This window comes from Callionymus lyra, chromosome 3 (genome assembly GCF_982586985.1).
Source record: "Callionymus lyra chromosome 3, fCalLyr1.hap1.1, whole genome shotgun sequence".
Classification (NCBI taxonomy): domain Eukaryota; kingdom Metazoa; phylum Chordata; class Actinopteri; order Syngnathiformes; family Callionymidae; genus Callionymus; species Callionymus lyra.
Window position 1 is genome coordinate 39,788,561 of NC_141820.1, and position 15,826 is coordinate 39,804,386.

The 15,826-nt window shown below is 39.4% G+C and overlaps 2 protein-coding genes across 4 annotated transcripts in view; one reads left to right on the forward strand and one right to left on the reverse strand.

Moving 5' to 3' along the window:
- Window positions 1-735: 735 nt before the first annotated feature.
- On the reverse strand, window positions 736-7,662 carry adm2a (adrenomedullin 2a). The gene is made up of 3 exons (XM_087786024.1): window positions 7,587-7,662; window positions 7,123-7,395; window positions 736-2,488 (listed from the first exon to the last, which is right to left on the reverse strand). The coding sequence occupies exons 2-3, from the start codon at window positions 7,218-7,220 to the stop codon at window positions 2,122-2,124; spliced, it is 465 nt and encodes a 154-aa protein (XP_087642150.1). The 5' UTR covers window positions 7,221-7,395; window positions 7,587-7,662; the 3' UTR covers window positions 736-2,121.
- Window positions 7,663-14,717: 7,055 nt separating this feature from the next.
- sbf1 (SET binding factor 1) overlaps window positions 14,718-15,826 on the forward strand; it is a 37,187-nt gene continuing 36,078 nt past the window's right edge. For all 3 annotated transcript variants that reach the window (XM_087787961.1, XM_087787962.1, XM_087787963.1), the window contains exon 1: window positions 14,718-14,949. In XM_087787961.1, coding sequence (XP_087644087.1) covers window positions 14,895-14,949 — 55 coding nt within the window. In that variant the 5' untranslated portion in view covers window positions 14,718-14,894. The remainder of the gene's footprint in view (window positions 14,950-15,826) is intronic.

A 15,826-nucleotide genomic window follows, 5' to 3' on the forward strand; every position in this document is an offset into this window, starting at 1 on the left:
ATAAATATATTAACGTACAAATAAACACCAAATTGACCTGTTCAAAAGATTATTTGGCCCTATTACAACAGTCTTAATACATTTAAATTGCTAACACCTGACCAAGCTTGTAAGTGCCTTTATTGTTAATAATCTTATAGCTCTTTAGAAACAAAAACACACATGTTACACTACAGTAAAGATCTTTATTTTACAATATTTACAAGCATATTGTCTTTGGTGACCACATAAATAAACGTTCAAAGTTAACTTAAATATATATTTTAAATAGTTACACCTCTACTTATTGACAGGTGCACGTCATATTCACAGTGATTCACGTGGAGTGTGTCCTCATACATTCAACCTCAGAACAGAAAGAGCAAACTGGTCCCAGTTTCATGGCAGGAGTCAAATTCAAGACATGAGTGACGTGTTTAGGGATTAAAGTGCTTTTCTGTGACACCTAAAAGCAGGCATGGAACCTTTAGACAGCAACAATAACCAAGATCGGAATGAGATCTGCCGTATCTTAAAATAGTCTTTGCAAATCTCACTCATGTGTTTCTCAACATGAATGGGAAGTTTGAGCAGAGTTTGCTTCCACGTGACGAGGTGCAGACGTCACACAGTAACAACCAAACACTGGCAGCACAATAGTCTTGATAAGTGTCCAGATAGGATTCCTTCAGCAGCTTGCCACGTCACAGTGTTTCTTTACTCAATCATTTGAAAAGTAGAAATGCAACAGGTGTCTTCTTTAGCATTTGAAGAGCTTGTTTAATGATTCGTCATGAGACAGCATGTTTGACCTCAGATTAGACCAATTTATCACTAACAATATCAATCTGAGACCTTTATGCCTCACAGCAGAACAAGGAAAGATAAATAGTCGAGTTTGAACACGAATCAGAAGACACAAAATAAAATCAAGTATTGCCAGTGTTTCTTTGGTGGTTCACGGGCAAACATACGGTGTACTTTAATAATGGGTCTTGGGTTCGTTATGTTTATCAAGAAGCTATTTTGAGTTAGCTATCCCGCCCAAAATTGTGTGTGTCTGTGCATGTTGGGAATAGAGGCTTAAATGTTGGGTGTCAGTAACAGTCGTATTTAACTCATTTGACATATGTAGGACCATGCATAGCCCACAAATGTCAATTCAGGACTAGGATGATTTAAAACAGGGCTCTTAAACGCGTGGTACGTTAACCATAAGCAACCCCCAGTATGATCCCTGGTTTAAAACGTGCAGTGACTCATAGATGGGCTCCTAATATTAATGCAGCCATGTTGAGTTAGAAGACTCGTTGAGCTTAAGGGGCCCTAAACCATAAAACTCCTCTAGCAGAACATCTGACTGAAGTACTTAGTTTTAAACTGAACCAAATGTCAACCCAAAGATCTGACTCGCAGAGAGTCTCACGTGGAAGGGCTAATAATTCATACTTGTCCTCTGTCGAAGGAAAATGCCTCAGCTCCTTCTGTAAGTTCACATTTCCACCTACTCAGTCAACCACTGAAAAGCATCCTGTGTTGAAGTGGACACTACCCTGTTTTCACCAACAAGAAGTTAAATATCTTTGTACACAATCTAAATGTAAACTGTATTTCTGAAGCACAAAACATTTCACATCAACAAGTTTAAATAGAATTGAGGCAGACTGTCGACTGGAATGTAATTCTGGATGAAGGGAGCAAGAGTAGGTCTGTTTCAGAAGGTTTTTTTGCTTTCTGCTGAGCTCTGCAAATGAGTGCAAGTGGAAAATCCACATCATGGGCTTAAGTATTTGATCAATGAGCGACAGAATCACCTTCCCTCCAGAGGTCAGTTGGCAGACGGGTCCATGTCTTGGGATGGTGTAGAGGACAAGCTGTCGTTCTTACTTTTACAGGATTAAGAATTCATATCAATGCTGCTTGGCTCGACTTCAGACGGCCTGATATCTTTCAGTTCTCATAGTGCTATGATCATTTCTGGGTATTTCTGAAAGATTTACTTCCTGGAATTTGATGGTCGCATTGAGATGGAAGTATAAAATGGTCACAAAACCCTAAATATTAAGACTAACAATACATCAAGATATAAATGTAGATATAGGCAGAGTTTCTGGGGTGTATTGTTTGCAGATTTTTGTTGACTCATCCGTAACTATGAGGACTCCGAGGGTTGATGGGGGATGACTCTTCTCTCCCGCTCTGGCCGACTAATTGATACAGTCTGTGGCTGAGGTTCTGGACTTGACATGTACCAAGGATGCATCCAACTCTCATCATCTGGGCGTGATGGTGACCCCCTCGAGATCCCAAGTGAGCATGACGTCGAGCTCGTGATGCTCTATGCTCCATTGCCGGGTCCTCAGGATCCATGGGTCGAGCCCAGGCTAGGCGGGCGGAGAATCTCACCCTTGAGGCTGGACGGGTTCCAATACCACCGATGTCAGTCTGGCTTCTAGATTTACTGTCAGTGTCATCATCCAGGTCAAAAAGATTGTTGAGAATGTCCAACCTGTAGAGAAGCGATGGCAGCCATTAGTATTAGCCTTGAATGTTGATTTTCCTTCACAGTTTCAATCTTTTCATGTGGTGCTTCAGTCATCATGCTACAAACAGTGAAATCATGAGGCCTTCTCCGGAGTGATATTCCTTTCTCAACAAACCTCATGAATGTCTCTAAATCTTCTCAAGCTGCTTACTGTTTGTCATTATTGTTCCTTCAACAACATACTAGGAGCGCTGCTATCAAGTTGGTTCATTGCTCCAATCAAAACACAATATGGTGATTACACAGATATATATTTTATGTATCTCACAGAGAGAATGTTACAATAGATTCATACAGGAGTAATATCCACTTATATTTTTCAAAATATTATTTATAGTTCAACACTTAAAAAAATGTTTTGGCCATCTAGCTTCATTTTATATTCCCAGGGTATAATTACACTAGATCACCTGCATTCGTTCTTCCTTTTACTTTTCATTTTCCCATTATACTTATGCTCTTTTTAGGAGTCACAGTATATAATGTGGCCCCTCAGGTAATGCAATCGTCCAGTCCTGATCTGAACAATATTGTTGCTAACAATGTTTCTTCTTTCCTTTTTTGGTCAAGCATATCAAGGTGCTATGATTATGAGAGACTGTGAGAAAGACTGTACCTGTGACACTTCACATGTCACAGAATGTGTTTTTGTGCCAGGACGGTTTGTCACAGTGTGACCCTCAGCAAACAGAACGCCAACTAACCATCTGCTCACTGTTTGACAGCAACAGTGGCTCACATTCTGTCCCCTTTGCTCTTCCCTTCTCTGTTTGAACAGCGCCGTGAGTTCTCAGTATTGATCCTTCACTAGTAGTGACGCCCGCTGATGAAAAGGACACACCGGTTGCTTTCAGGAGCTGGTTGATCTTTTATGATGTCATAATCTCAGTACGCTCGTTTCCACTGACTGTCACTTTATGGCTTTGATAATATGTGCCTGAAATATAACACGGTTGGTTTGTGTCTTGAGCAGCTGAGTCACTGTCTGGTAGACATGAGGCAGCTCACGTACTGTGGTGAGTGCTATTTAGGACACAGTGCCACATCATCTTCTCTCCCACACAGCTGCCAGTAGTCTAGTAGTGCCCATGACTAGTGCTTAAGCAATCTTTTCACGTAATATAAAACAAGATTTAATGGTTCAATCCTATAATGTCAGACATTGCAATAACATTTTTAAACTTCCGAATTTCAATTGGATAATGGGATTGAGTTTTTTGAGTTGGAAGAAAATTCAGAGCACAGAATAATGTTGAAAAAAAAAAGATTGAATGATATAGTCAGCCAGAGGCACGAGAAGTTTCTTAACGGTCAAATTTAGATTCCATTTGAGCAAAAGAAAGATTTAAGGTAGGGTTTATAGTTGTGGCCAATCCAAGTAAATCTCCTTTGTCGACTTGCCAGATCTTAGTTGTCAGCTTTTTTCAAAGCGTGATGGCAAGCAAAGTCCTTCCTCGACCTCTCAACTATGACCCAGATCTGAAATTGTTGCAGTCGCTATAAATCATTGATATGCCACAATCAGTCATAATCCCCGGGAAACAGTAGCCAGACTGTTTTATTGTTGGTATAGTAAACAGAACACTGGCCTTGTTTGTTATACAATGTTGATCTTTCTCCTCACGACAATTCCTCAAGTCTTGCTGAGGAGACGAGTTAATAGAATTAGAGTTCTACTACCTGCAGGTACCACAGCAGGTGTCATATGAGTTTCTTTGAACTTAAGAGTACATGGAGTATTTTCATGCATGTAATTAATTCCTTTTCAACGGCATGTCTGTCCTTATGAAGCGGAAACTAACTCTTCAAGGATATAGCAGGTGGCATTTTGGTCTTAGCCATTAATCCACAAAGGAATGTTCTCTTACATGTTTCTGCTCTTTTTCACATGACCGTCCATGTATACATCCAGGTGTGCAGAACCAGGGTTACACTTTACCAACCAAAGATAATATTTCCAGTATCCATTAACAAACATTTGGTTCTTTTAGGTGGAGCTTTACTTTCTCAGCTGCACCTCATCTAATAACCAATGGTAAAGATGATATAGAATAACTATAACAATACATTATTTAGTTGGGCTTTGAATCTATTCTTATCCTCCTGCTATCTCTTCAGGGTTGTGTTTTTCTTGGATTATTTGGTTTACAATTATTATTATTATTATTATGATTTTAAATCGTAGAAAAATAAGCAACCACTTGTACTCATTTATTCTGTATTTTCCTTATGATCCCACTTATGATCATTCCTGGTTTTAAATAAAATGTGTTTGTGTGTGTGCACACGTGCGTGTGAGTAGGAGTGAGGTGGGAACAGAATTTACAGATGTAGAAACACCTAATCACATGAGCACATCCAGTCATGTTTTATTTATGAAGTAAATATTGTACTAAAAAGTTCAGCTGCACTGCTAAAAGTATGCAGAGTAGACATGAAGGTTAATGATTTAAAGCATATTTGGTAGGAAAACATTACTTTATTTGGCCTTCAAACTGTATCTATTAATCTATATACACAGTTATTTGTCAAGTCATCGTACCCTGGTGCAGATGATGGGAAATAAGAATGGGACAAAAACAAATAAACTCTTTTTAAAGAGTTTGCTGAATTTTAAAGAGTCATTGTTGTGACCTCATGGACCGGAGAAGGAATTGTAGGCAAACTCAGCATCCCCTGAAGAGGATACAGTATATAACAGCAGCAAAAAGCGTTATTATCAGATAACATTTAAAAGCATCTGAGCAAAATGTACTCCATGTGTTTGAGTAAAAAATGTTCTGACCTCAAAGATGTCACCGGGTGATGTTGAAATGGGTCTATAACTTGATTTTCTACTTTGGCTAACATAGAGAGCCAAAAGCAGCCACCATCGAGGTCAAGAATAGAATACACACCTTTTATAATAAGGATATGTATAGTGAAGTTTGGGAAGGAGCTTCAGACCTAAACTCTAAACAGTTGTGTAATTACATGACGTGGATGCTTTATGCAGCTCTGGTTGTAGGTCAGTTCAGGACAATCTCTGGCCATAAACTGCACTCAGTCAGGGTAAGTCCGCCAAAACTAAAGCAAATGCCACTAAAGCGAAACATTGTTGACCATATATCATGTAAATACATTATTCAGGATTAGATTTTTGTTTTTAACAGTGATGCAGAGTAAAGAGATGCATTCATCAATCTGAAGCCTTCACCTACGCAAATAAGCGAAGTTAAACATGACCGTATCTCAAGAACAAGTGTGACACGAGCATTCACCATATTGCAGTTTGTAATAACGCCTGTAGGGGTCATCGTTGCACCACCAGTTCGTCGAACGATTTCTCTTCATTATTAAATAATGACCAAAGGATACAAGCAAGAGGCAACTACCATAGTTTATTGTGGTAGCATTAGTTTATTCTATTTAATGTTTTACGTATATTTGTGATATTTAGTAATGCTAAACCCTTTTGTAATTAGCCATATTGAACTTTACATTGATACATTAAATCTAATTATAAATACATCGTACGGCCACATGCCCATGAATGTATTTATATATTTGGTAAAACCACCGTTAAGGATGACTTTTACATGTGTATTATCTGCTGGCAGGATTCCATTTCCTGCGTGACTGTTATTAACCAGGTGGAGGTTCTTTTGTTTCCTACGCACGACTGGAGGATGGAAAACTACAGGTGTTGCTCAATGTAGATGAGACTTGTGTAATAGGCAGTTGAAAGTAAACTTGTTTTTAAATAAGCCAGGTATGGCAAGCTTTTGAAGTTGGATTAATAAGGGACACAACGTGTTGGATAGAAGCTCAAATGAATACAGAAACAAAATAACCTTTTCCAACTTTTCCTCTTTGCATTACTCATCAGGACTCTCTATGAACCAATGTCTCCTCACAGTAAGACCAGAGGTCAGGCGGGGCTTCACTCCATTGAGGACCGTTCATGGTGATGATGAAAAAATCATCTTTACCTAACAACAATATATACCTTATACCCTTTCTTACTGTATTTGAGCCCGGCTACATGATGACAAGTCCAGCACAGAGCACACAAATACAAATTGACAGATGAAATAGGTTCACCATTCTAGTGAGACCAAGGAATCTCCCTAAAGAAGGACAGAGGTCTCCTCATGACCTCATGATCTCTGGCCTCAGGATACACTCCCTGACCACAATCTTCCCAGAACTGAACCTTTTAATTGAGTTCAACAAACTACATGGGATATAAAGCGACATGTGTGGATATACACACGTATTTATGACTTTAAAAGAGTAATAGTTGTGCCAGTGTGGCCCAGGAAGTCTCTTTGTCTCAGCAGAGCGCATCATGTGAGAGCCGCTGACCTTGTTGAACACACTATCTCTGTGTGTCACTACTTTTTCATCCTTCAGATTAGATTAGTATAAAACACTGACTTCGTGGACGTATAAAGGTCTTAACACGTTCATGATATTGATGAATTATATCACATTAAGATAGTTGAAATCACCGTTGCTTTATCTTTTGTAACGTACTAAAGTTCTAACTTTCGATTCAACTGAAGACGTGTCGATTAAAGTGAAATCACTGCGCGGCACGGAGAGCCTGGTCTTACCTGCTCGCGCCGCTCTGTTCCTCCGCCGGACGCGCGTGCAGCAGCTGGAGGAAGAGCAGGCTGATGCAACATAGCGTGAGCGGGGAGGACGAGAGCATCTCCGGTCTCTTCAGTGACACGCCTGCTCCGGGTTTCCAGTGGAAGAGGAGGACTTCACGCAAGTGTAAGACCCCCACAAATTTGGGGAAATAATATAAAATATCAGTTAAATAAATAATTTAAATAAAGTTCTAAACCTCCAGTAAATGTTTGGTGTTGCGTTCAGGGCCCACACTGCAAATACAAGAGAGAGAGAACTTTAAAATGTGATCCAGATCCATTAAAACCTTTGTCATTTTGGAAACATTAAGCTAAAAAATAACCCATCAGTGAAAACTAAATTCAATCACAATATTTTTTTAAATCTGCTTTACTATCCCAATTATTAAGAATTGTATAATACGATCAACAAGTTAAAACCTTACCCTCTGTGTTGTCCTTGGTTCTAGAGCTGGGTTAGGTTCAGAGCTTTTTGTGGCCCAGGTGTTGGTCAAGATCAAGTTCTCTTCAATGAAGTTGAAAGTCCCAGAGACATTGTGGGTTTAAATAGGTTGTGGGCGGAGTTGACAGCCTCCAATGGTAGGTTGCTTCTGAGGTGCTCTGGGATTATTAGAAACCATGCTAGGAATTAAATACCTAGTTCTAACCACAGGTGGAAGTCACAAGACAGGTAGAACATTGTCAGTTGGGATTGTAAAGGCCAGTAAAGCAATATGGAACAGTTTATGAATAGTGATATATATATATGCCTGTTCAGAATAAGTTCTTTAGTCTGATGAATGGCCCAATGCTGAACACATGATAGAATATTACAGATAATAATACAGAGGAGCTTAATGAGTGATTATGTGTAAAATATTTTTGTAAATGTTCCTCAGAATGGGATCTATTATAGCTTAAAAGACTAAATCAAATATAGAGGTAATTTCTAATTTTTCACACAGAAGATCCAGAACTTTATTTAGCCTCTCATATCATACATGAATGTTTGAAACTTGTTTTTTTGACTTCACCAAATAATTAGGCTCCAGTTTCATAGAGTTGTTTTGTGGTTGAGCACTGAGAGGGTTTTCAGAGAGACGGGGTTGATTTGTTGGGGATCCACAAGAGATAACAAAGCTGCTGGATCAGCTAGAAAATATACACATTTCTGACTTGTTTATTTTCTATTAAAACTCCGAATCTGAGACAGTTTACGAAAACAACACGACAAATAACAAACATGACGTCCTCAAATTCTTAGGCGGAATCTTTGCTGTCCAAACACAGTTGTATTAATGCAGACTGACATCTGATGCCATCCAGTCCCGGGAACAGCGTCCTCTCAAATATTTGCTGAACCTACTGGCAAATGAGAGTTGCGTAAGTACTTTTGTGGCTGGGTCAGATGTATCCACGCAAAATTAGGCAGCATTTTGACAAAGAAATCCGAGCTAATGAGTTGAAATTGGATTTTCACATGAATGAGTCATTTATTTTAAGTGTATTTGAATTTAAATGAAAATGATGGGAGGTAATCCGGTTAAGGTATAAACTTCTAGAGAGTGAAAGCATGTGTCATGATGGGGCTGGTACTGCTGCTTGTCATCAATTTTCTTGGGAAGATTCTTGCATTCTGCTTATCTGCCGCCAACAGTTGTGTTGCTGTGATGATAAGAGAGTGGACCGAGATCAGGTAGGAAGACAAACAACCAAAGAAAGTGGTCCATTTACACAAGAATATTTCTAGTTTATGCATAAAACTAGTTACTAGTTACTTGTTGTGCAGCTGATTTACTAGACTGTGACTGAATCAGGACCAGAGGACAAGGAGGTATGAACACCTAGTGGAAAATAATCTGTTAATGTTGTGATAATTAAAATTCCTCAAATATTCCGGTTCTGTGTCTGTTTCTCAAGCTAAGATTTAAACATTTGAACGTGTGTGAACATTTGTGTGTCCAAGAATTAATGATATTCAATTAGACAGTCTGTCAAAGATGGTTGCCAACTACTCTGTCGCCATCATAACCCTGCAACTCACGTCTGCTCAAGTCCCACTTTGATCGTCGCCTGTGTTCTCTTGGTAATAACAAAGTGACCCCAGGATGGCACTCTAATCCAATCCGAGTATGATAGGCAGAGTACGATAGACCAGATCTGGCAAGGTTACCAACACAGACTTGTTTCTATGCACAGTCAAACTGACTCTACCTAACATAACAGGCTCTGGGATTATTGTCTGTAAACCATAATGGATAATCTCTAGAATCATTAAATATTTTGAAATTAGGAGTACTGTTGCGGCTACTTTACTGATCTGGATAATTAGGTGGACTACCTGTGACTGGCCTCTTACAGATACACAGTCATTCAGTCATCTAGTAACAAAGAACGTATGGTTTTAAAGGTGGTTTCGGGCGATCATTTGCAGCGGCTACTCTGTCATGAGAACATCTAAGATTATCTTACTGGTACACTAGCATACATTACCTGATATTTAAATGAAATTAAAAAGCAGTTTTATTATAGTGTTTTTGGAACCAGGTCACTTCTCCAGATTCTGACCTGTTTACATAAGTTCCCCGGCATGTGACAGCAGCTTGTGAATCAGAACCCATTTGGCACTGAGTTCCGACCAGTCAACGGTTTGATCTCTTAATCAGGCACCGGTTCCACTTTTGTTTGAGGCAGCAATTAGCGCAGAAGAGTGCAGGATCTAAAGAGACGGGCAACACAGAAATTATTTTGAAGGCGCTTCCATGAAAGGCCTCTATATCTTTAGGAAAGGTTGTTGGAAGAGACATGTCGTCGTTGATTGTGTGCTGAGCCATATGCTTATTCTTTGAGTCAAGAGTATGAATAGACCTACAAACAAAACTCTGTGTTGTTCACTGGACCCATAAGTGGGGTTGTTTAGGCGGTTCTTTTCTAAAAACATTTAGTTCAAATATATTTAACCAGAGCATTGCTTGCCATCTTTCATCACTATGTTAGTGGTCAGCTATTTTTATTACACCGTTTAATGCCAGTTGTACACTTCGTTTAAGCTTTATTTATTTCATAATTTGTTTTGTTTTGCTTATTAGCTGCTAGGGTTATCGAAGGATAAACAGGTTGCCAGCCTATCACTGGGAACGCTCACAGACAAATAGAAATTCTTAATTCGTATTTTCTTTGCACCAATCTGGTCTACAAGCATCTGTAAATGTATCGGCCATAATAACCAGGGTCATATAATTATCTCAATCTCATCTTTCCCTTTACTACAGTTTCAGTTCAGGGTTTTAAACAATCATACACTGTATATATGTATACATTTTTGGTTTATAAACATAATTCACTTAAAATCTCAGAATTTTTAATTACAATAATTTTCGTCCATATTCAATCAAATTATATACTAAAATGAAACTGATTGTTTCTGTATTCAAACCATTTTCACTGTACTGAATTTTTTTGTTGAGTTGATTAGAAAATATACATTTTTTTTAATTTTATTTATTTTTGTTGCTGTAAATGACACTTCGCTTCCCCCTAGTGTAGACATTTAAAACAGCACCATTGTATTTCACAAGCGCTGAGAGTTCTGGGAAACAAAAATAGCAAATATATATTTTTTAATATAAATGTGCCGATGCATATCAAATCATTCATTTGCAAAAGAAAAAAAATCAATAGAGAAACATTTTCCAGGAGCTTTATTTTTCTCTTGTCTGCTCCTTCATTTACATTTTTCTTGGAGATGGTGCATGTTGATGTCCATGTAGCGGCCTGTTGTCTATGCAGTTTGTTTGGCATGGAGTGCAGCAGTGTGTGGGAGGAGGGAGTCAGCAGGACACTGCTCTACCAGAGTTGATGAACAAATGAAGGATTAGATTACAGTGTGGGAAACATGATGACCATCTGGATAGCCTTTAGATTTGCACATTGAGGAAAAAAAAAATCTCATCTGTTTGAACAAGATCAGGGTTAAGTACAGTAGCAGTATAAACAAATTTAAAAACAAGCCCAGGTTTTTTTATTGATATAATTAATAATAGTTTGATCATGTTCAACCTATCAGTATCAAAATGAGAGTGGCTTTCAGACCATGTTCACTGTGTATGACAGTAATGAAGCTCAATTGGTTTGTAAAAAACGTAGCCAAATTCTTGCCCATTACGATATTGAATTGACTTGAAAAGTGAAAAGTATTACATTCAGAGCTGACCTGCATGTTGGAAAAGAGTTTTATCTGTGATAAATATGTGCCAGTCTGTGGATCGTGATGATGTGCTGTATTGCAACACAGTTGAAAGGAAATTGACAAATAAAGAAGCCCTCAATTATACACTCAAAGGTGTTCAACCACTTTCCATCTAGCGGTTGACTTACAGGAAGTCACATGCTCATTTTCATACTGCAGAGCAAGGTTTTGCTCTCACGTGGGTGTGCATCACTTGATTTATTTCTCTGTCATGTCCCACACTCCTCACAAATAATATAGAGAACACCAAAACAACACAATGTAACTCAAAGTCAATCACACTTGTGTGAAATAAGCCTCTCCAGTTCGGAAGCAACACTGATTGTGAATCTACTGTTGTGCAAATTGAACACAAAACTGGTGAAAATTCGAGGTAATTACCAAGACAACAAATAAAGGAGATGTTCTGCAGGTGGTGTCCACAGATCATTTCGCATTTTTATGGGGACCCAACCATAAAGGTACCTTAAGGCGTGTCTAAAACCCGCTAAAGTCGCTCAGTTAGTGCTGCTCTTTCAAGATGGCACATCAATGGGAGTTACGGCAAGAAGTTTTGCTGTCCCCTAGAACCACTACTTCCTTCTTTGTACAAGAATGTAGAGGATAAGCACTGCCAGAGCCCTTCAATTCAGCACAACACTGATGTATTTCTGCACAAACAGCCAGGCACTGACTCCATGAGGACCCAACATCTACAAGTGGGGCCTGTACTTAAAGCCTAACACTGTGCAGCGCAAATGGCATTTGCCAGAGAACATAAACTTAGGCAAATTCGCCATTGGTGCCCTGTGCTGTTCACAAATTAATTATTCTCAACGACTGAACGTGTCTGACTGAAGAGACTGGAGAAGCCATGAAGAACATAACGCTACCAGCAACAACTGGTTTAGCAGTGGGTCAGTGAAGCGACTAAGAGTCCCAGCTGGTCTGGGAACACATTGCTGCCCCAGGGAAGAGCTGGATGATGTAACTGGTGCGAGGAAAGTCTGGGCCTCCCTGCTGAAGCTGCTGCCCCCCACGAACCCAAAGAGGACAAAAGGAGACTAGCCAGAAGTACCTTGACTGCTGTTTTGTATCAGGATGAGATCTTCAATGAGTCACAATGTTGGACCAGGTGCTGGTGCAGCGGGCCATGGGTTCCTTCTGATGACATGTCAATGCCTGGTCTCAACATCTAAAGTGTTTCAGCAGTTCCTGAATGAAGAAGGCATTGGTCCACGGAATGGTCTGACTGTTAGCCAGACCTGGATGAAATAGAGCACATGTAGGACATAATGTCTCGCTCTGTACACCAACGCCACTTTGCACCACAGACTGTCCTGGAGCTGACTGATTCTTTTATCCAGGTGTGGTAGTAAGTAAGTAAGAAAGTAATATTTGTATAGCGCTGTTCTAGACCAGGGTCACAAAGCGCTTAAACAATCAATACAATACTCAATAAAATATATGCTTAAAAGGTCAAGACAACACCGAGAAAACACAGAGCCGTCTTATCAGGAGCATGTTGTGGCGTCATACATGATGGCCTCCTGTTAACACTGTTCTGCTTAAGTTTAACATGTCCTGAGGAATTGAAACTAAAGTTGAAACAGCCTGTATTTTGAGTTTCCACTTTCATTTTCAAATATAGATCCAAATGGGATAACAGTTTAATTTTACATTTATCATTTTTATTTGATTTGGTTCAACACAGTTCACTATGTGTAATAAATATTTTGAACTGGTAGATTTAATTATTTGATATCTAGGATCTTTAATTTAAGTGTTCCCTTTCATTTTTCTTAGCAGTCTTTATATACAACTTTACAATATTACAGTGATGAAATCCTACAGTTTGTGCAGCATTAAACTTTATTCTTCTGGCATATGGATGTTTAAGAGCATTAATTTAGTTGGTGATGGTTTTGTGAGTCCTTGTGGGTCCTTGTTGAGTCAGAACACAAAGCTATGTTAGGACCAGATCTCGCTGGAGTCCTGTCTCACCTTGTTAATAGCTTAATCAGTATAGCATGGTAAAAAAAAAAGTTTTGTCATCTGTCTTGTTGATTTAAATGAGTGTAACACCTAACACCTAAAGGTACATTTGATTGGATGAATATAAGGTAAGGTAAGGTAAAACTTTAGAAGAAATATAGCTCATACAAGTTTAATTTAAGAACCAATATCGGAAATTCTCTATGGTTCTTGATAATAACCAAGTTCTTCATCAATATCTATGACATTGTAGTGACGATAAGAGTGCTTTAGACTTTCAATGTTTTCTTTCCTGTCTGTTGGTCACATGATACACAACAAGTGTTACTACTTAATTAATAAACATTGTTTAAAGAAGACAAGGCTCCACTAGTCATTGTTTACATGAGTGTTATCATATAAGATAAAAATAAAAGTTAAGAGTGTGCAATGTGTTGTGGTTTTATTAAGGCCATATAAGTCTTAAGTGCTTAGAAACAGTATCAAATGCTACATGATGTAAAAGGAGAAGCCCTGTGACACATGAAACCGTACTAGTGTACGATTGTTATTCTTATTTCTTAATATAAGACCAAAACAGTATATTATCGTTATTTTTGACCGTTGGGAGTTCTCTTCTGTTTGTGTTTCACTCTATCTTCTCCGCTGCTTATCAAAGCTTATTAACCTGGTGTCAAATCTCCTAAAGTCAAAGTTGGCATACTGTATATGTTTGAATTTTGAAAGGCTTAATGTTTAAAACTTGAAAGTGCTTCGCTTGGCCAATAGAGTGACAGGTACAGTAGGTTAAAGGCTATAGAACAGGAAGTGATGTCATCCTATGTTGCAGTGGTGTACACAGTCAAGGACAGGCCAGAAGGATGTGGTCCATCAAGCTGTCCCCAATCTAATGTTTAATATGCTATCTGCCTGTTGAAGGCAAAACAACAGCGTCAAGTTATTATCTCCTGCATACTTTTTTTTTTTAATGTTGATTTATGTTTTAGACGAAAAAAACCACATCCTTTAGAGTATGTTTTTGTTGTACTCATTACACAATGGATAGAAAATATACAATATCTCAACTTGCCTCGATTAGATTCGTGAAGATGTATTGAAAGACCAGGAAAGGAAGTCAAATACAATACTTATTTCAGGTTGACTGCAACTAACTTACATCGAAAAACAACAAAAACTGTATTTTTTAATTTTTAGTTGTTTAAATAGTTATCGTATTATTAATAATATCCCATCATGCACATAGAATTGTTCAAACTCATCGTACACACAAAACCTTGCAAACACGTTATGATGGGTTCTAATGTGACTCTTCCCCCTGCAGTTTGGCGACCCTCCCTAGGAGCCCCTCACTGCGCAGACTCCCTGCTGCTGTCAGGCCACGGCAGACTGACAGTATGGCGGCGGGTTGCAGCTGGAAGGATGCTACTGTCGCTCGTGATGTCTCCGTCGCCGGCTGGACGTAAATGGACTGTTGACCTCATCAAGAGAAGGAAGATTTAGCAAGAAAGGCCTGCTGTCGTGAGCTCCAAAGATGGCCAGGCTCGCCGACTACTTTTTGGTGGTCGGTTACGATGTCGACAAGCGAGGTGGGTGCCTCAGCTAGCTACAGCTAGCTCTGGGTAAATAGGAGGCGGGGTTGGGCCGGGTCGCGGTCACAGCTTTCCGGCTGTAAGTGCGTTCACCACGGCTTTTGCCGGCAAATTTAGTCCGAGGTTCAACAGGCCGCACCGGATTAAGTGCATTTCGAAGCTTACACGTTATTCGTTTCGCTGAAACCAATAACCGGTTAGCAAGCACACTTGATGGCTAATGTTTAAGCAGCGAAAGGAGCTGTCGTACTCTGTTGACAGTTAACTTAAGCTTGCTAATAGCTAACGCTAGCGGGACTGGTTCTGGGGGGGTTTGTTCGTCTGTGACCTAAAACGTATTTATTCAACCATTTCGACTTCCCTCGTTGTCGCTCTTACTATACATTGCACATGTCCTGCTGCCGGTGTTTTTAATCGACACCTGAAGCTGGACTTCCCCGGTGAGTTGTGAGTGTTTGCCTTCAGTCTCCACATCGTCTGGAATACGTAGAAGATCACCGATGTTGGTTGCAGCACAGTTAACGGTGGCATTCAGTGCTGTTTGTTTCTTTTGTTAGTGTTTTTGTGGATTAACCCAGATCGTTATGCCCCTACCGGAGCCCCCTCAGACCGGAGCACTGTGTCGTTGGGACGGGTTTGGACCGTTATCTGAACACCCCTCCTCCCCTCATCCTGAGCTTTGGCCTAGATCTTGGCTGTATAATGGCTCGTTTAATTATGAAATATTCAACCCACCCTTCCAAATGATTCTTGAAGCTGGTGACATGCATTTCTTTTCATTTAGGGAGTTCAGTTATCATTTATTCATTAAATGCGTATTGTAACACAAGAGACCTACATCTAACTGAAGGCAGCTAGAGCTGGATGATGCTGT